Genomic DNA, 22,842 nt, shown 5'->3' on the forward strand with positions numbered 1-22,842 from the left:
ACCCATTTTTTTATGAATAAAATCCCATAACTCGGAAAGGTAAATTCTAAAATTTATATAAAAATCGAAAGGGAGCTCACATCAATAGATATAAACAATTCACCAAAGTTCTTGCAAATTGGTGAAAGTGTTTTCGAGTTATTGTCCGAAAACTGGAAAATCCCCCTTTTTAATGAATAAAACCCCATAACTCGGAAACGTAAAATCTAAAATTTATAAAGACGAAAGGGAGCTCACGTCAATAGATATAAACACTTCATCAAAGTTTCAAGCAAATTGGTTAAAGCGTTTTTGAGTTATTATCCGACATGTTGACGACGGACGGACAGACGGAAGGACGGACGGACGGACGGATGAACGGACGGACGGACGGATGGACGGACGGACAACGGTATACCATAATACGTCCCGTAAACGGGCGTATGAAAATGGTAATTAGTGTTAAAATCAGGATACTCCAGTATAATATAATTGTTACTAGTATTCGGGCTTCGAAGGGGATATGGGCTCCTATTCATTCTCAGTCACGTCTTCGTCCTTACTGCTTAACGGAAGTGCTGAATCATCAGCTCCCGATTATCCGATTATCTACAAACTACAATATGTAGCTGCTGAATAGATGGCTCATCGACATACTACTTTTGATTACAGCAACCAATCCAACGCTGCACTGTCTATATAAACGTCAGCGTCAGCATCCATTGTGGATGGGGGCGTGTTATGTCGTCTGATTATAAAAAGGAGTAATAAGGGACAATAAAACTGAAAAATCTGCGTCATTTGATCTCAGGTGGATAGGTGTCTCATTGTAAAGCATACCGCATCAGCTAATTTTCATAGTGAAGTCGGAGAAAAACAGACTCACGTGGCGTGGCCATAAAAAATGATAAAACAGACAAACAACAGTCGACGAAACACTTCACAGAACACTATAAATAAAACAACGCGAACCCCCCAAAAAAGCGGATGTGAAGACAGATCTATGCTCTATGGAAGGCAAGCAATCCTGATCTTCTAGTGTTACCAATTGTATTGATCGTGACTACTAAAAATTCGGATGATGCCATACTAATTGAAAACAGGCCAAAGAAAGGTTATTATTGACACAAATCTATATTCCATTACGGTTAACCAAAATCATCATATCGTCCTTAAAACTTTCGAAGGTATAACATTAACTTGACCATAAAAACCCCGAGTGCAATGGCTAACTTGTTAGAAGCAACCTTTTATCAAGGAATTCATTGTAAGAAACGCAAGCCCTAAAATATGGAATATGTATATACTCCACATGCAGACGATGTTTAAATTTAAAAGGAAATACATGTAATGTAAAAAATCAACTGCGAGTCACAATTTTGTGGAGTGAGCACAGCAAACGGGTTAAAAAAACTCATATTATAACGATAAGCTGATATTTTTCAATATCAATATGATAAACATATGATAATCGAATATAGTCTCGGAATGTATATTTGTGTGTTTTTCACGACAAAAACAATAGGGTTTTCTTTGTTTAACCATGCAGCAAAGCTAAAGAGGATTTGATAACATTGGGTCAAACTTATCTACGTCGGGTCATACATTATAAACTTTTAACGTCATAACGCCGTGATATACAATTTTTATGAAGAGATGGACAGAGTGATACAGGCATAAGGAAGATGCATAATACACAAAATTCTTTATTATGTTGCCCATTACTTTTATGAACCAAAGTTGGAATAATTCTTCTGTCTGTTTTGAAGTTTGATATGATTGATTGATTGTTGGTTGTTTAACGTCCAGTGGTTGATATGATGACTATTTGTGTAAAGGACAGAGATCAAATAAAAAATGTGTAAGTTTTCATATCTTATGTACACAACCTTTATAGCAGTGTTTCAGTTTTCAGGTTTTATCCATAGCCTCGCATCATCTTTGACTGTTTCCTATAATTCTCTATGAGTGAACAGCAGCCACAGTAACGATTTCATTTAATGTTTGTGGAATCGTTACCGACTGTACGTACATGTCTGCTGATTTCAAAATAAGTTTAATAAATTTCTGACATATCAAGACCACGGAGAACTGTTTAGTTCCAAAAACAAACATTCAAACAAGGAATTACAGATTTCCAACTTCTCATTCTTTCTAAACTTCCACCATTTAAACTTAGCGCATATTTAACATTCATTGGGTACAGTTTTCAACTATAGTAAAGACGGTAACAATGTTAATATGAAGTTCACCTTGGCTTGTACTTTAGGTGGAACGGTAGTATTTCCTGGGCCATAGGGATAGTGATAGCCTTTCAGAATTTTCACCACTTTCTAACACAGTTTCAGAACCTGCACACACAGTTACTTTCGTTATAATATTCAGGAATAGATGTAAACATGTATGATGACCGTCTTCTTTCTCTACTATTTTTATAAACCTAATGCTACTAGTGCTTTGCAGCCTTTTATCATGTAATGAATATAATTTTTCTTTAATACTCAAAAAGTCATTTTCACCTGCATGTAAAATTATTTCATAGTTTTCTACACCCGATTTATCCCTCAGCTTACAAAAAATGTTCAGTAGATGCTGAATCTTTTGTCAAATCACAATGTTTCTTTATATTGACCTAAGTAGGTAATACAAAAGTACGGTACCCTGTTGGTCTCATACAAATTCAGTGTTGAGGGTTTTAAAGTCTAGCGCTGGAGATGTAAACTCTAGCGCTGTAGATTTAAATTCAAGCGCTGTAGATTTAAAGTCAAGCGCTGAAGATGCAAAATCTAGCGTTGGGTTAAATATCTCCAGCGCTGGATATTTCATGCATCTCAAGCAATAGAATTTTAATACTCAGTCTACAGCACTAGACATTTTTATGCACCTGTCCTAAGTCAGGATCCTGTTGTTCAGTGGTTGTCGTTTGTTGGTGTGGTTCAAAAGTGTTTCTCGTTTCTCGTTTTTTATATAGATTAGACCGTTGGTTTTCCTGTTTGAATTGTTTTACACTAGTCATTTTGGGGCCCTTTATAGCTTGATGTTCGGTGTGAGCCAAGGCTCCGTGTTGAAGGCCGTACTTTGACCTATAATTGTTTACTTTTTACACATTGTGACTTGGATGGATAGTTGTTTCATTGGCACTCATACCACTTCTTATTCATAATAACATTGGCAGCGCTGGACTTTACATCTTCAGAGCTGGACTTGATATCTGAAGCGCTGAACTTTACATCTCCAGCGCTTGACTTTAAATCTACAGCGCTGGACTTGACATCTTTAGAGCTGGACTTGATATCTGAAGCGTTGGACTTCACATCTACAGCGCTGAACTTTACATCTCCAACGCTTGACTTTAAATCTACACGCTAGACTTTACATCTTCAGCGCTTGACTTTAAAAATCACAACTCTTTGTTTATATGAGACCAACAGGGCTCCTTACAAAAGAGTAACCTAGTTCCCTGAAAGTAAATATTACCGTTCCATCTTGTCCGACAAGCTCATTTCTCACACTAAATTTCTGTATGAGGACGTATCTCAGTAACCGAACACATTACTCTATCTTCATGCCAACTAGTTTTACCTGTTGGAAGAGCAGCATTTGCCAATTTGTCATTGATTTTAACCTGGGTAACTTCAGCAGCTTTAATTTCAGCACAGTACCTTTCATTATGTAAAACGTACCCAGTGGCACAAGGTACGTTCTGATATAATACCCAGAGTACAACTTGACGTTCAGCTTCATAAAGCCATAGTTGTAAAAAAAGTTCGGTGAAAAAAAAACATGCGTAAATTGTGTTATATTACCTTATCGGTGTACTTTTGTTATACTTACAGTGAGGTAACATTAGGGTTAAATCAAAGTACTGAAGTACTGAACATCGGATGATCGCAAGTTCTTGTGGATGGTCACAAGTACTTGTCTCAGAAAAAAAATCACATCAGTATACCTGAGAGTGAGGTTAATGTACAGATATATATTTTTTCTGAGTTCGTGCGTGGATGATGAATAAATGACAGGGAATTCAACGTCACCGTAATAACTATTATATTGTAGTGATACAAATCAGTATAGTATTACTCTGGTTTGTTGTCATGTAATATATTATATTAATGTTTGTATATAACAGTTACATGTATATATAATTTTCATCCATTTGTATATCATTCTATTCTACTATTCTAATAATAGTGCAATAGTGCAGTGCAAGTGCATGGTGGACACTCTTCCGAGCATGATAATTCGATTTTTCTAATATATTGGATTTGAGTAGGCATTTATATTTTCCCGCAAAAAGTTGAATCATATTGGCGCAATTTGTGCTGTGTACATATTATTTTTATTAATATTTTTTAATATTTTAACGCACCAAAGACATTATAAACTCTTGTTTAATTCACCTTAACTAATATGATTGCTTCAAAATCTCAGTTCATCCCTCTTATTTTCGGTAATGCCTGAATCTATAAATTAGTTATTTTTGATTGATTGATTGATTGATTGATTGATTGGTGTTCAACACCACTTTTAGCACTCTTGTACTATTTTTCGTGGCGGTCAATTTCTATTGGTGGGGGAAGCCGGACAGCCCGTCACAGTGAAGAGGGACGAAAGATACCAGAGTGACAGTCAAACTCATAGATCGAAAACAAACTGACAATGCCATGGCCAAAAATAAAAAGACAAACAGACAAATAATAGTACAGATGACACAACATAGAAAACTAAAGACTAAGCAACACGAACCCCACCAAAAACTGGGGGTGATCTCAGGTGCTCCGGAAGGGTAAACATATCCTGCTCCACATGTGGCACCCGTCGTGTTGCTTATGTTATTACAAATCCGGTGAATAGTCTAATTCGGTAGGTCACATTCGTGAAAAGGGAAGGGTATTGTAATTACGACATAAGGAACATATCCGATATCATCTGTGAAACGGTTATTCCATAACGGTCAACCAACTCGTGATGGCGTCCTTGATATTTACGAAGGGATGATTTCAACTTCACCATTTGGAACACTTGGTTTAATAGCTTCCTTGTGAGCAGCACAAGAAATCTCGTCGGCAACAATACATCAGAATGCCCTCACGGTCATCGCGATGTAAAAACCGCATGTTTTCAAGGGAGACAATTTGTTGACTCACTATATTTTCTGTAATCTCAATATTCAATCAACATTCCAGCTGAATTTATAGATATATTTTTGTAACTCATTTCAGAATACGTTAATGTTTTAGTTGGTTTTTGATTTACTTTTGAAGCGATGGCCTATATATTTTTTTCTAGAAGCATCTGTCAGTTAAGGTTATTCCGAAGACCGCTGACTTCATTCAATGCGTTCCGAAAAGTAAATTTCAACCAATCAGCAAAATCATCAGTTTAATTTTGACCATACAGACATTGATATTCGCAGACTCAAATGGAAATTATAGTAAAATAAAATGCTTTTAGTATATATAAAACAGGGATTATTGAACTCCTTTAGCAAAAGAAGGATTGGATCGGGGTTCTGTGTATTCACATGATTTGTATTTCTCTCCCTACTCTTGAATTTTTGGTGGTATTTTCCGACCCAAATGGTTCACCACATTTATTATATCTATAATACATGTATTCTATATGTAATAAATGACATTCAATTTATAACATTTTCTTGTTTTATGTACCCATTCCGTTTGCCAGGGGTGTTGCCAGACAGTGTCTGCTCCTTACTCACCACAGAGTTGTGACCGTTGAATTTTTTGTAAGACAAGTCGATAAAGCGCTTACTACCGTTTAAACTATATACAATGTGAAGGTATATAAAACAGCTATTTTAAGATATATAAAAGTATATCCAATAGATTTTTCTCAAAGATTGGTTTTGGTCTTTTAGATTTAAATTTGTCAGACTTTTCACACTGTGATATTGTGATACAGTGATACCGTCTAATCTTCATCGTAAACTCAATTCAATTAAATGGTGTAAAACTTCAAGTTCTTTTCTTTTCAAACTAGCATGGTTTCCCAATGACAAGATTTTTATAGAGGTTGTATTTTCATTTCATTATTTTTTTGTATTCAAAGCCTTATATATTCCATATTATCGCTATTTTACGAAATTTTCCTTTGATCTTAATGACTGATAATTATGTTCTCAGCACAGTAGAGTGATATGAAAAATTATCGCTAGAAACTATGGGCGCACGTGCCGTTGTCAATAATGTCTTGTGTCCATTTCAAGCTCCAAAATTAAAAGATCAAATGCGCAATTTTGAGTGGTCAAAATTAAAGGATTTTGCGTAAAAACCTTGGTTAAAAAATTAAGGACAGTTGATTATTATCTAATTATGGTAGATAGTCACACATTTAGGCCATCGTTTATAAAGATAAGCGGAGAAAGATATCGGCCCTTCACAATGAAATATTTGCACCAATATTACAAAACCTGCTATATTATGTGTTGTAATAATAAGTGGAACGTTTGGCCACATCCATGAAATCGAATTGAAAGCTGTAAAAGCGACGAATTCTCAGGGCTGCATGCTTGCAAAGGGAAAAACATTGATCATTACCATCAGCATCCAGAGCGGTGCTGGATAACTCGACATATGACAAAGAAGGACTATAACAAACTCCTACTTCAAAAAAACTCGGACTACCATTATTAATTCATATTCATAAATTGAAAGAACTCTGCCTATATTACGCAGATTTTATTTTCTGCTCAGTTTTCATTGTTTTTAATATTTATTTATTTGTTTTTGTTTTACTTCATTTTTAACAGCTTAATAAACGAATTGACTAAAAATAATAAACATTTTGAGAAAAAAAATTGAAAATAATCATAAAATTAAAATAAACGTATGCGTATTTGATATAATTATATTTCCCCAAAACGTAATATCGGTGCAAATTAATTCTGGTACAAACGAAGAATAATATAGATCGCATAAAAATCTTACACCACTAAGATTTATTTTCGTCAGACACTTCGTACTAAATCTTCAAAATACAAGATCATTCCCTGTACTTTTTAGTACTTATTCTGAAAAGGACATGATAACAAATTTGATGTTGACAACGATTCTATTCCAAACAGTTTGTTTCCCTTTGCGCGATGTAAACAATGACAATAAACTTCCTATCTAAATACAATTGATACAAAATATATCTCCAAGGGTAATCAATTAAAAACATCCAGCAATCAATCAATTATTGATAAATATCTAACCATAACGAAAAATATGCAGTTAGACTTCATCATAAATATCATAAGTTCATGTTTGATCTTTTCAAATCATAATTTGTGTAATTTAGATCAAATTTTATTGGAATTTTTTCTGTATGTGATCCCTGTAGCGACTTGATATTTCAAACCCTTTACCACATGTGTCACACATGTATGGCTTTTCACCAGTATGTACTCTGTATTGAAAACTTAATTTATATCCCGTTTAAAACTTTTACGGTTTAACAGATATAAGATATAAGATGTGGTATGAGCGCCAATGAGACAACTCTCCATCCAAGTCACATTTTTTAAAAGTAAACCATTATAGGTCAAAATACGGCCTTCAACACGGAGCCTTGGCTCACACCGAACATTAAGCTATAAAGGGCCCCAAAATGAATAGTGTCAAACCATTCAAACAGGAAAACCAACGGTCTAATCTATAAAAAAAAATTCGTAAGGGTTCCGCGGAACCCAGTGTCTCGCCTACTTTTGCTGTTAATCGCAGGCTCAACAAAAATGAGATGAGGAAAAAATTTAATAAAAATATTCCTCTCGATACAAGTTTTTTTATTGTAAGAAGCTTCTGTCCAAGTTCGGTAAAAATCCAGGATAGTTTATGAATCTAATAAATGTTTTAAAAACTTTAACTGCAGACTTTATGTAATGTTAACTGGAAGAAAAACTAAGTCCATTTATAAGTAATATACGGAAAAACAGGAAATTTTTTTTTACAAAATTTCCTTAATCTAGATACTAGCTTTTGATCATAAACAAGCTTCTGACTAAGTTTGGTACAAATCCAGGATAGTTTAAGAAAGTTATTAAAATTTTAAAAACTTTAACCACAGAGTGAATGTAATGTTTCCTGGCAGAAAAACTAAGTCCATTCATAAGTAAAATACGGAAAAACAGGATTTTTTTTTTTAAATTTACTTCTGGATACTATCTTATGATCATCAACAAGCTTCTGTCCAAGTTTGGTAGAAATCTAGAATAGTTTGAGAAAGTTATTAAAATTTTAAAAACTTTAACCACAGAGTGAATGTAATGTTTCCTGGCAGAAAAACTAAGTCCATTTATAAGTAAAATACGGAAAAACAGGAATTTTTTTTTTACAAAATTTACTTCTGGATACTATCTTATGATCATAAACAAGTTTCTGTCCAAGTTTGGTAGAAATCCAGGATAGTTTTAAGAAAGTTATTAAAATTTCAAAAACTTTAACCACAGAGTGAATATTTGTGGACGCCGCCGCCGACGACGACGATGACGACGACGCCGACGACGCCGACGGAATGTAGGATCGCTATGTCTCGCTTTTTCGACAAAAGTCGAAGGCTCGACAATAAACGAGAAACGAGAAACACTTATGAACCACATCAACAAACGACAACCACTGAACATCAGGTTCCTGACTTAGGACAGGTGCAAACAAATGCAGCGGGTTTTAACGTTTTAATAGGCGCCAACCTTCACCCTACCTGAAACAACAGTGTAACATCACAACATAGAAAGACACACTATAAAATGTCAATTGAAATGGCTTAACTCAATCAAAAGACATACACACACACATGTATTTACAAAAACAAGTGAACATACACTGAACGAATAAATTTGGTCTATGACACAATGTAAATACAAAATTAATAAAACAAGGGGGTTAGATGTAAAACAATATCAGAAAGACAACTATACCCTTGGACAAAATGCCGCCAAATGAAATAACGTACACAGGTTAATAAGGATAAATGTGTTGTAAGGTATACATTGTACATGATGCCCGAATGTGTTCCTATGTGTCGCTTCAACGTTTTTCATTCTGCAAACGTTTAACCACATTCCTCACATTTTTCAGGTTTTTCACCGGTATGTATTCTCGTATGACTGTTTAGATGAGCTTTGTATCCAATTGATTTATCACACAGGTCACAGCGATAGGTCTATCATCATTATGTGTCTTTTTAGCGTGCCTTTGTAAATTACTAAGGTATGAACACTTTCGGTTACATATTTCACATGCGTATGGAGTTTCGCCCGTTTGTGTTCTCATGTGTAATGTTAAATTACCATTTTCCGCAAACGTTTTACCACATTCATTACATCTATAAGGTTTTTCACCAGTATGTATTTTAGTATGTCTTTGTAACTGAGCTTTATCTCCGAATGATTTATCACAAACGCCACAGCAATAGGATCTCTCACTATTGTGTGTAATTCTAACGTGTCTCTGTAAACTACTATGGTATGGAAACTTTCTGTCACATATTTCACATGCGTATGGAGTTTCAACAGTATGTGTTCTCATGTGTAAATAATAACTTTCCATAAACGTTCTGACACATTCATCACATTTATAAGGTTTTCCACCATTGTGTGATTTCATGTGTCTTTGTAACTGGGCTTTGTCTCCGAAAGATTTATCACACGTATCACTGTGATAGGGTCTCTCACCATTGTGTGTCATTTTAACGTGTGTTTGTAAACTACTACGGTATGAAAACTTTCTGTCACATATTTCACATGCGTATGGCGTTTCACCGGTATGTGTTCTCGTGTGTAATGTTAAATCATACCTTTCCGCAAACGTTTATGTGTGTCATTTTATCGTGTTTTTGTATAGACCGGAATGTGTTTTCATGTGTAATGTTAACTTAAACCTTTGCGCAAACGTTTTATCACATTCATCACAGTTATAAGGGTTTTCACCAGTGTGTGTTCTCATGTGACTGTCAAGATGGTTTTTCCTTTTAAAACTTTTACCACAAGTTTCACAATCAAAAGCCATATAATCTGAGTGTATGTCAACGTGATTATTCTGTTGACTTTTCCGAGTAAAACCTTTACCACATGTGTCACAAATATAAGGTTTCTCACCAGTATGTATTCTCATATGCTGACTCAGTTCTCCTGGAAAGTTAATTGTTTTATCGCAAATATCGCACTTATGAGTTTTATTGCCGTTATGTATTTTCAAGTGTCTGTTCAGGTTACTATTTTGTCTAAACGCCTTACCACACAAGGTACATTTGAAGAGTTTCTCGTCAGTATAGATCCTCATATGATTCGCAAGAGCACTCTTCTTAAAAAAAATTTCCACATGTTGGACAACCGTGTGTTTTTTTCTCCTTATGTGTTTTCATGCGAGTTGTAAAATAGCCTTTTACATTAAAACATTTACCATATATATATTGAACAGCAGGAAGCAACACTGGTCATATTATACTTTGCTTTTTCTTCCAAGGTTTTTATATAGGGTCTCTCACCATTGTGTGCATTTTCAATGTGTGTTTGTAAACTACTACGGTATGAAAACTTTCTGTCACATATTTCACATTTGTATGGAGTTTCACCGGTATGTGTTTTCATGTGAAATTTTAACTTAAACCTTTGCGCAAACGTTTTACCACATTCATCACATTTATAAGGTTTTTCACAAGTGTGTGTTCTCATGTGACTATCAAGTTGGTTTTTCCTTTTAAAACTTTTACCACAAGTTTCACAATCAAAAGCCTTATAATCTGAGTGTATGTCAACGTAATAATTCAGTTGACTTTTTCGAGTAAAATCTTTACCACATGTGTCACAAGTATAAAGTTTCTCGTAAGTATGTATTCTCATATGCTGAATCAGTTCTCCCGCAAAGTTAGATGTATTATCGCAAATATCGCACATATGAGTTTTATTGCCGGTATGTATTTTCAAGTGTCTGTTCAGGTTGATGTTTTGTCTAAACGCCTTTTTTTTCATAAATTGTAATCCTGCCTTTTTTTTTGCAAAGTTGCTCATCCTGCCTTTTTTTTACTCAAAACTCCTGTCCTGCCTTTTCACAAATTTCATCCTAGCCCCCCCCCCCCCCCCCCCCCCCTAAAATTAAAATGGTAGCTCCCTTACGACTAACGTATTGTTGTCCATCGAGGCATTTTTAGTTCCGTTTAGCTGGTCAGTTTCAGTTTTTGAGCTATCAAAAGATCTGTAATTATATTGCTAAATCCAAAATTAAATATCGAATGTACGTCGTGAAGGTTTTTCCAGAAACACATGCTTTGCGCATGAAAGTCGGTTTATACTGGTTTGAATGTTTCTTTTTGTAATTTTTTTGGGGCGTAAAAGCGCTTCATTCTAAAAATGTGTGCACAATCAACACTTTTACAACCCTACCAAATTACTAAAATAAGCATTAATTTCTTATAATAACATTTTTATGACCATGAAAAAAAGTTTTATTACGTTTTTTTCTTTTATTTACCTGTGTCCTTTTTTCGCGGAAGCACGTGTCATCACGAATGTAACATTTTATTTTAATATGAAGGTTAATTTTTGAATGACTCGCGGTTGTTGTTAGCCAATCAAACTAACGGATTCTCATGAAACATACATGTAATGTAATTATGCGATATTAATGTATATTATTGTGTCACTGTAAATCTTAAATGTTGTTTCGGTGTTTTAGGTAGATTTCCGAGAGAGAAAAAAAGCGCCGTAGCGAAAGTTAATCTATTCATTAAGACAACATAATTTGTAACCTGAATATTTTCAGTCGTTTTCGGCCGGTTTCCGACCACTCTACAAGAAGGTACAGCATTGTTCGATTTTCAATTATAGTGTGCTTACAAAGATAAATTCGCGGCATAAATCCGAACCCAGCTTCAGCAGTCGAGTGAAAGACGTTCGGTATCAAATTCGGCTGGTTATTCGAATGCATCGTCCTTGACCTATTTCAATATTTATACCCATTTATATGAGAGATATGGATTTGTGATAACTAAAAAGTGATAATAATCCGCTGAACTAAAAAAAAAATTACTAAATGAGTAATTTTACACCAATTATAACAAGACTAAGTTATGAATGTCTAATATATTGTCTGGCGGTTCAAACAATCAAATTAATTTCAAAGAAAAAAATACGGTAATAAACTACAATTCGCTTGGGGTGGAATTACATAAAACTTCCTGTTCCGGAAAACAAAATACCAAGATATGTAAATTATTCAGCAATACCTAACACAATATCATCATATTTAAAAATAACATTCCGCAGTGGTTTACCTTTAGAAAAAAATTTAATGACCAAAAGACAATAAATATCCAGAGAAAAATTTTGGTTTATCTTTTTTTATTTGTTCATATTTTTATTTTTTATAAATTGACTTCTATTTATTTACAGTTAATATCTAGATACAGTATGAGGGTAAAATTTTCAGTCATCAATAACTTTGTCAAATCTTCATGGAATTTTATGTTAATAATGCAGAAGGTTTTCTTTATATCCTGACTAAAAATATTGAAAATACTTTTATTCCTTTTTCCGTATTTTACTGATAAAAGGTATTTTTGCAGTCATCAGTGCAGCTGTTTTGACTGAAGCAATCTCAGGCAAGATACTGGGTTTCGTGGAACTCTTTACAAATTTTTATGAAAGTTTACTTTGCTGGTAAAAAAATCATCTCCAAATACAAGTATATCGAATCAGTATTTAACGTATTGAATGGTATTGAAACTTCTTTAAGGCAGAAAAAACAACCCGTTTCGTGTCTAGTTCTAAAGTTCATCTACTCTCAGAAGCATTTTTATTTTCTTTAAAAGATTATTTTTTTCTTCCAATTTATCTAAATTTAACTTTTTCTGATATAACGACGCAAATTGAGAAAATAATATCAGCAACAGCTTAATATTTTACAGTGTCACTTATTTGATTTGATTGCCATTGCTCACGTTAAATGGTAAGTGGTAAGTTTTGTTGTGGTTTTTATGTACTCCTTGGTATAAATAGAGTAAAAATATCTCAAGCCATTACATATGAGAGCATGGGTATTTAATGTCCAGTGGGTACTAATTGCAATTATATTCAGAACGAAAACATGTTAAAATGAACTTTGAGCTAGACCGACAGGCTGATTATCAAAATACTGATTTCTTATGTAATAGATAGTTTTCCATTGTTTTCATTTATCTCCATGTAAGAAGACAATGAGCACCACAAGATCCTTTATAAATCAACAGATTCAACTGACCTTTAGACTTCTGTAAAAAGTTGTTCACTGAACAATGTTATATGTTAAATATAAAAATAAGGGGATGATTTCCAGTGAGACAAATTCCATCAGAGACTATAGGACGAGTGGATAAACAACTGTAAGGCACCGTAAGTCAAAACCCATATAGTATAGTTAGGCTTTAAGAACACCAACATGACAAAATGTGAAGCAATTTAAAAAAAAAACCAACAACCTGATGTGTGCTAAAACTAGATGATTTAAAGAGCCTGGGTCGCTCAGCTATGTCTATAGACATCTTTAACAATGGACACTCTCCAACATTGTGGACTAGAAAAAATTCATTTAAAAAAATAAAGTGTAGATCTTGTATTGGTGATATTTTTTTTCTGTTACAGTTTCTCTCTATCTTCTTTATTTATTTTCCAAAACACAAAAAGGGTAATAAAAAAATCATCATTTAAGGGCAATCACTCCTATAAAGTGTCCGGCTACTAAGAATTTCTGGATACTTTGACTTTTATTTGTAGATCTTGTCTTGTTGATATTTTTTGTTTTCAAAGTGTCTACTTATCTTTTACAGTTTTAAGATAATAAGTATAAACGCAAAAAAAAATGGAAAAATTGACACTGAAAGGCAAGAACTTTAATAGGTCATCTTTTCTTGCTGATCAGTTTTGTTAATAAATACCTATCTATTATTAGTTTTCAAGATAGTAGGCAAAACACTTAACACGGGTAAAATCGTCATTAAAGGGATATCAGCTGTCAAATTCATGGTCACCGATTTGACTCAAATTTTAATATTTGATTTATAACATACTAAAACGTATATCCAAATTACAAAAAGGTCTAAAATAAACAATTAACAATGCATTGACTCGATAATATGTATCAACATTTAACCACATTGGCTGCTTAAAGCGAATTTATTTCACTATATCAGTTTCATTAATGATTGAACAAAAAAAAAATCATATTTCATTTGTTTTTATATCTCGTAGCTATAAATGCCCCTTTGAAGAGCAATAACTCCAGTAAGTAGTCAAATGATTTCGACCATTAGACTTGTTCGTAGATCTTGGTTGTTTGATTAGTTTTGCTTATTGAAGTTTTTATCTATCTAGTATAGTTTTTAAGATATTCTAGGCAAAAACGCAAACAAATGTTAAAATCGTTATTAAAGGACAATAATTCCAATAAGGAGTCTTCTGACGATTACGCCTATGTTGACTAATTTGTAGACCTTATCTTATCTTATCATTTTTGCTGTTTAAAGTCTCTCTCTATCTATCATACTTTTCAAGATAATATGTAAATCCACTAAAAATGGGTAGAAATCGTCAATAAGGGCGAAACTCCAATAAGGAGGATTTCAGCCTAGTTAACTTATTTGTAGATCTTGTCTTGATGATCATTATTTGCTATTTAAGTTTATATCTAACTATTACACTTTTGGAGATATTAGGCAAAAACGTAGAAAAAAATCATTGGTAAAAATAATAATTATAGGGCAATAACTCCAATAAGGAGTCGACTGACATTTTTTGGCCATATGAATTTATTTGTAGATCTTGTCTTTTTTTTTTGAAATTTTAAAGTTTTTTCTTTATCTTTTATAGTTTTCAAGATAATTGGCAAAAATGGTCAAAATAAAATGTTAAAATATTCGTCATTTAAGGGCAATAACTACTGTAAGAAGTCGTCTTACTGTTTTAATTTAAATAGATAATAGGCAGATCTCAACATTCTCAAATCTTTTGCTCCTGTAAGATTTTCACTATTTATAGCGGTTTTCTAATAATAGACAAAGCTTGCGTTTTACCCCTATATTCTATTTTCATCCATGTCGGCAATGTTGGTTGTTAGGCGGGGTCATCGGTCATATTTTTGTTTCGCCTGCGACATAATTCGCAGAATGCGAGACAAAGGTATTACAATCCAGCTGCGGCGGCGGAGTTGATGGTGTAAACTATTTGTTTTAAGCTTTTATATTTCAGACGGTAGAAGACCTGGATGTTTCATACCATGCATACAGCTACCTTATATTGCGAAGTTTTCGTCTGTCATACGTCCATTGTCCTTGACCTCATTTTCATGGTTCAATGACTGCTTGAAAAAAAACCAGTTTTTTTTGTAAAGTGAAACACTCTTTTATTACGAGTAATAGGATAGATATATTTGATATATGGGTTCCTTGCAGCCTAAATGTCCGTCAAGTAGGGTTCACCTGATCTCGAAACTAATGCCATGGATCAGTGATCAAGGTTAAAGTTACGTGGTCAACTCCGTTTCTCAAATACTATAAGCATTAGGTCAACTAAAGTAGGTGAATGGATTGATTTTAAGGTGTACATGTTCGACTGGCAGGTTTCATCTGACCTTGAACCCAATCTCATGCTTCATTGGACAATGTTTAGTTTTTGCGGTTGGTCTTTTTGTCAGATACTATAAGCAATAGGGCCACTATATATGGTACATTGAATGGTTGCAAGGTGTACATGTCTGTCTTGCAGGTTTCATCTAACCTTGACCCCATTTTCATGGTTCATTGGACAAAGATTAGTTTTTTGTGGTTGGGTCTATTATCAGATACTATAAGCAATATGTCAACTATATTTGGCGTGTGTAATGATTGTAAGGTGTACATGTTTGTCTGGCACGGTTCATATGATCTTGATATATCATTTTCATGTTTCTTTGGTCAATATTAATATTTTGTGGTTTAATCTGTTTTTCATGTACAACTAGCAATAGGACCACTATATTTGATTAGTGGAATGATTGCAAGGTGTACATGTCCATAGGCGGATCCAGGGGGGCCTGGGGGCCCTGGCCCCCCTTTCGTGGCAAAAAATTTGGTTGATTATATAGGGAATCACTGAAGCGTAACTGGAGCGGCCCCATTTTAAGTCAGTCAGCGGGCCCCATCTTACAAAAAGTTCTGGATCCGCCACTGATGTCTGTCTGGCATGGTTCATCGGACTGTGACCTCATTTTCATAGAACATTGATAATTTTAAGTTTATGTGATACTTGTAGTAAAACCTTCATATAACAGACTTTCAACATGAATTCAATGATAAGTAAGACGTCGACAGGAGTGTGCACTCTTGTTTAAACTAAATATCCCAATAATGATTGTGGAAAAGTTTGATTACATTTTACCCAGTAGTTTCAGAGAAGATTTTGTAAAACGTAACGGACGATGACGACAGGCGACAGACGCCAAGTGAGCAAAGCTTTGGGCCATGTGAGATAAAACGATGACAGAAAGCAACCAACGACAACCACTGAATAACAACTTACTGACTAGGGATCGACACATTACGAAATTGACGGAGTTAAGCATGTTGTGAGCGCTCAACCCCCACTCGTGGTGTAACACCATAACATAAGAACCAACTATAAAAAAAACTTTAAAAAGGCACGATTCATCAGATGGGCACTCAGTAAACAGAATACACCTAACAAAAATAAGAAAAATCAAGGTGTCGATCTAAGAGTCCTAGCAGCAGTTACTGAAAGCTATTTCAAAGCTAATTCCAACTAGGTCTTGTATAATTCATCACTATAATATCTAGTAAGTCACTTGTCCCTGTTCTATTGACTGTTTTAAAAAGGTACCAATCATATTTACCTGAATGTATGATCTAAGTACTTATTCTGTGATGTACCTGCTCAGTGAAGTTACCACTTTCTGTTGACCATGGTTCCACTCCATAAAGTTATGGCAGTATGTCTCGCCATTCATGATATACAACAGTGAAGTTACCACTTTCTGTTGACAACTATTCCGCTCAAAAATGCTATGACAGTATGTCTAGCCATACACCACATAAATTTGACCAAAAAAATCTGAATACAGTTGAACTCGATTGAAATATAGTTTACTTTTATTAAAGTGTCACCAATTATGGACATAAATTTTTTAATATACTTTATTAAGCACAAATTACACGTATAAGAGGGTCAAAGGCATAACAATTACATGTATGAACAACAATATTAAGATGACATTTACATTCACACCAAAATAAAACAAAATATTAAACACACAACACAACAAATGACCTCAAGTGCCCCCTGTCCTAAGTTCCATAGACTGTTTAATAAAGGAGCCTAAAGATTTCACTTGCTGACTAGTAGTTGGATTTAGAATATATTTCATTTGTTATCAGAAAAATCTTTGTATTGGGTTTTTAAATCGTTAAAAAAGACATGTCTTAAATCATTATTTATTTTACATAATAAAATGAAATGGGATTCATCATCCAGAACTTTGCACTTATTGCAAAGTCTTTGAGGGCGTGGAATATTTTATTTTTTCCAGTTTCAATAGGGAGGGAACGATCACTAATTCTAAATTTGCATATAAGTTTTCTTGTATCAAGATTAGGGTATGTCAAATAAAATTCTGGTTTATATTCAGTTTTTATATGCTTAAACAAAAGAGGTTTACTACTTTGGTCAAGAGATGATATCTTATTGTCATATATTTCTTTATATCTTTACTGAAGTCATTTTTATAGTATTTTTTACTAAGATTCTTGCAGGCTATTTGTTTTTAGTTTCATCTTTGGGTTTGCTAATATTATTGTCGGACCTAATATGATTTACATATGAGTACCATGAGTATAAACCTTGATCATAAAGTGACTTTGAGAGAGAGTAACACTCTTTAAGTAAATCAGATGAGTTTTCACTCAAAAGTCGGTCTTCATACAAAAGTGATTGCGTGCATGGCAATGAAACAATAAAGGGGGAATCTTCCTTATTCAGATCTAGAGGCAATGTTACTGGCATATTTCTTTATCCCAAGTGTAAATTTACACAACTTATTAATGAAATAGACAAGTATAAATAATAACTGTACATTAAGAGATGCATATGCAAGTAGCAGAATTGTTTTACCTTTATTACCCAATCCCTAGACAAGGTCAAGATTTGACTATTTCATTGCATTTATCTTTAAAAAATATTGACCAAAGGCATACATGTACATTTTTGTACCTGAAAAATGCCCATATAACACAAAACATATTTGGGGTGGGGTGTGGGGGTGGGGTATTGTTTTGATTTTATTAAAGTTATCTAAACAAAGACATGATTATTGGCTAATATATAGCTAATAGATAAAGTGTTTTAATTCTACTATTGTTAAAAACTTGTTTTGTAACATTAAGTCTATTATATAAAAAGAAATGTATAGTTTTTGTAAGTTCTTGTTTACTGTGTTCTGATTTTTTTTTTAAATAAAAGCAAATATGTACAGCAAGATTTGTATAATCCTAAAACAGCAGAATACATAAACTATATGTCTTAAATGAGCAATAGCTTTGATATAGATTGGATTCTGAAAAGAGTCCCCATAAAATTTCAATTTAAAATGTGAATGCAGTTTGTCATTTTTCTGTTTGATATTTTTTACTGGTTAACATTTGTTAACAATATAAAAATTATGACTTTCGAACATATGATGGGAATTAATGGAAATCAGTGACATTTCTTTTAATTTAATTGTCCATTCAGTACATGCGTATGTTATCTATATTATTTTTTTTTAGCTTTCATTGTCAAGTAAACAATGAACATAATAAATTAAATTTGATAAATTTGTTGTTGTTGTCGTTTTACTGTAAACACTATTAGTTTTTGAAAGAAAGAAAAACAGACATAATGGTTTTCTGCAATAATTGTAATTTATGTACCAAATGGGAAATAACCCTTATTTCCTTTTAAAAAATGTTGTATTACAGGAAAGAGTAATATTACAGATTTATGTAATATTACATTTTAATGTAATATTACAGTTTTCAGTAATTGCCTGGACTGTTTTTTCATGGGGACTCTTATCTATAAAATTGAGTTTATCCAAAGGAGAATTAATTTTTCTGGCTCTAGCAATTGCATTATAGTATGATCTGTACTTTAATATCTTCAAGTTAAAAAAAACACTTAAAAATGTGTTTGCTTTTTCATGTTTTAATCATCATCAACTTCAATACAACCTCTTTAAACACAAGTTGAAGAAAACCTTCTAATTTATAAGCATATGCCATAGTTGTCCGAAACCTCATATGTATACATTTAAACAGATCATATAAAAAGCAAATAAAGTATGACCCCCCCCCCCCCCCCCCCCTCTACAAATTCGATACTAACATGCTTTTGCCAACAACATGACTATTCAATCTGGCATCAGAACATAACATTATCCCAATACGAGTGTGACATTTTGTAACGTGTCGTCTTTAAAATTAATTCAGAACACTTTCAATTTTTGTTTCTGGAGATGTCCAATCCGACGCCGGGGATACACCACTAGTCACCATCAACTTCGTTGAGACGAACTAACGCAAAATCCTGATATAAATCAATTTATCAGATTTCAATTCAGTTTTTCTTCATGTGATCTCTGTAACGTGTTTGCTGAGTAAACCCTTTTCCACATCTTTCGCACGTGTATGGCTTGTCACCGATGTGTACTCTCTGGTGGATGGTAAGCTCATACTTAGTTAAAAACTTTTTATCACACACACCACAGCTATACGGTTTAATGCCCGTATGTGTTCACTTCAATCCACCAGAATCTGCATATCTCTTACCACACGTATCGCACCCATAGGGCCTTTCACCAGTGTGTGATCTCATGTGTCTTTGTAACTGAGCTTTGTCTCCGAAAGGGCCTATCACCATTGTGTGTCTTTTTAATGTGTCTTTGTAAATTACTTAAGACGGAAAACTTTTTGTCACATATATCACATTTGTATGGAGTTTCACCCGTATGTGTTCTCGTATGTATTGTTAAAGACCCATTTTCAGCAAAGCTTTTACCACATTTGGTACATTTATACGGTTTTTCACCTGTGTGTATTCTCATGTGACTTACAAAATTATTTTTTAATCTAAAACTTTTACCACAAGTTTCACAATCAAAAGCCTTATAATCTGGATGTCTGCCCACATGTTTAGTCAGGCGATTTTTATGAGTAAAACCTTTACCACATGTATCACAAGTATAGGGTTTCTCACCAGTATGTATTCTCATATGAGAAGTCAATTCTCCCGGAGAATTATATGTTTTATCGCACACATCGCAATTATGATTTTTATTGCCCGTATGAATTTTCAAGTGTGTGTTCAGGTTACTGCTTTGTCTAAACGCCTTACCACACACCATGTATTTGAAGGGCTTCTCGTCAGTATGGGTCCTCATATGAATTGTGAGACAATTATTCTTCCTGAATCTTTTACCACATATATCACATTCATGTGCACGTGGTTTATCATATAAACCAGTATGTGTTTCCATGTGTTCCTTCAAATTGATGGATATTTCACAACGATATTTTTTCTCAACACTATGAATTCTGTTGTGTTTTGTAAGATTTCCTTTATCTATTAAGTTTTTACCACATGTAGGACATCCGTGTGTTTTTTCCTCAGTATGTGTTTTCACGTGAATTGTTAAATTGTTTTTCATCTTAAAACATTTACCACATATTGAACAGCAATATTGGTTCTTGTCACTATGAATCTTCATATGTTTAATTAGGTCACCTGCACATCCACTACAACTATGTGGTCTAGTATGGAAAGCGGCAACCGGGGTCAAAATTCTTAATTCGTAAATTGTCAATTTGTAACTTGTAACTGTGAAATTTTCAAAATTCTTAATTCGTAAATGGTCAACTTGTTACTTGTAACTGTGAAATTTCAAAATTCTTAATTCGTTATATGTCAATTTGTAACTTGTATCTTTGTAATTTAAAATTCTTAATTAATTTCGTAAATTGTCAATTTGTAACTTGTAACTGTGCAATTTCAAAATTCTTTATTCGTAAATTGTCAATTTGTATATTGATGTTTTGTAACTTGAAACATGTCGATTCGTTAAATGTCATCGTTGTATTATGTTAACGATCATTATGACGACGGATGGCGCTCGGTTTCTTTTTCTGTATATAAGCCTCCTGTAAGTAGGAGCATCTCCGTATGGAGTATATACCCTTAGTAATTTAAATCAATTATGTACAGCACATACATATAAAAGAAAACAAACAGAAATTTTTTATTTTTATATGGCATGTATACAGGAACCAGGTTTTATTTTGTTTTCTGAAGACGACAGGGGGCGTTTCGTTCGAGAACGGAAACTATTTAAAAATACAGCCCGATTAATTCAGTACGTCCCTCCACGTATTAATAATCGATCTCTCCTACTTGCGAAGGTAATGAAGAAGTCATAGATATAACGACTGAATTATTCGGATAAAAAGATATAAGGAGATGTGGTAATAAACCGTATGATTGCCAATGAGACAACTATCCACCAAAGTCAAAGTTTAAATTAAGTCGATTTAAATAGGCAACGAACGCGGCCTTAAACAATGAGAAAACCCACACCATTTAGTCGGCTATAAGAGGCTACATCATTACTGGAAAACCCAGCCATTTTATTCTGACTGAGGGGGAAGGGCTGACAGATATATATATTAATGTACATGCCTACTGAACTTTTTTTGGTCAAAACGGGCTTAGGAATCCCCCCAACCCCAACCCCCGACCCACCCCTTCTTAGCCTGGCAACTCATTCTAATACTTCGTCGATCGGATCGTAAATTAACAGTTGATTCACGATGTTAATCAAAAACGTTTGTATTATATAAGATAACTTTTTCGAAATTTGCATTTCATATGAAATAAAAAATAATTTGCAATGAATTCGTAACAATATAAATATTTCCCGCCATTTGAGAAGAAAAAATGACGCTATCCCACGATGCATCATTCTAATATCCAATGGACGAAACCATGTTGTTGTATTCCACCTGGCAATACTGTCGAGCAGTGAGCCAGGATCACAGGCTACCACTCCTCACAGTTTGCCACCATTTTGCTCTCCAAAATGATCGGCCTGACAGACCCCCCCCCCCCCCCCAAAAAAAAAAACCCCAACCCCAAATCATGTGCAAAGATTTTCATGGAGAAATAAAATGATTGCGAACAGCTTGGTTTCTGTGGGGTCTTCTCACAGTAGAAGTACTTTTGGAGACAGATTAAAATAAGCAATGTTGCTTGTTTCTGGATCCCATTGTTTATACAGTATTATATTATATAGCATGATTTGACTTATCGAATAAAATATTGTTTAAACGAAGTACTTTTCAAAAAATAATTCTCGCCGGCAGGAATTCTTTTAACACCATTGTTGGCGCCTCTCCTGTCCGAAAAAGTTTTACATAGAATTAGAAGACATAACATCTAACTGATTGCTGATATTTTGCTCTCTAAAATGAGCTGTCATAATATTATATGAAGATTTTCATGTAGAAATAAAATTAGGGTAAGCAGATTGGCCGCAAGAATTGCTTCTGTCATGCAAATGGCGAGATGGCGAAATATTCTCTCTGACCAGTTAAAGGGGTAGGGTACGTGTCACTTTGGTTAAAAGTGGGTATAGGTGTGTAATAAAAAAGAAATAGTTTCATAGTTTTACGATTATGGTCATTGGCAAAATATCCAGAGGGGACACCACCAGGAAATCACACCATTATACTCCTGGTATATGTCATGTCTCGTCGATCCAGTAATCATTCTAGATCTGTATCTGTATCTGTAGGAATACCTTGTGTATACCAATA

The 22,842-nt window shown here is 33.9% G+C and overlaps 2 protein-coding genes across 2 annotated transcripts; both read right to left on the bottom strand.

Annotated features, from left to right (window-relative positions):
* Window positions 1-7,289: 7,289 nt before the first annotated feature.
* LOC127722992 (zinc finger protein 431-like) lies at window positions 7,290-9,665 on the bottom strand. Its single transcript, XM_052229433.1, has 2 exons — window positions 9,172-9,665; window positions 7,290-7,401 (listed from the first exon to the last, which is right to left on the bottom strand). The coding sequence occupies exons 1-2, from the start codon at window positions 9,663-9,665 to the stop codon at window positions 7,290-7,292; spliced, it is 606 nt and encodes a 201-aa protein (XP_052085393.1).
* A 10,097-nt stretch (window positions 9,666-19,762) lies between these two features.
* On the bottom strand, window positions 19,763-20,792 carry LOC127720778 (zinc finger protein 37 homolog). Its single transcript, XM_052227534.1, has one exon. The coding sequence runs from the start codon at window positions 20,739-20,741 to the stop codon at window positions 19,830-19,832; it is 912 nt and encodes a 303-aa protein (XP_052083494.1). The 5' UTR covers window positions 20,742-20,792; the 3' UTR covers window positions 19,763-19,829.
* Window positions 20,793-22,842: the final 2,050 nt, after the last annotated feature.

The sequence above is a fragment of the Mytilus californianus genome, unplaced genomic scaffold, assembly GCF_021869535.1.
Source record: "Mytilus californianus isolate M0D057914Y unplaced genomic scaffold, xbMytCali1.0.p SCAF_1, whole genome shotgun sequence".
Lineage (NCBI taxonomy): Eukaryota > Metazoa > Mollusca > Bivalvia > Mytilida > Mytilidae > Mytilus > Mytilus californianus.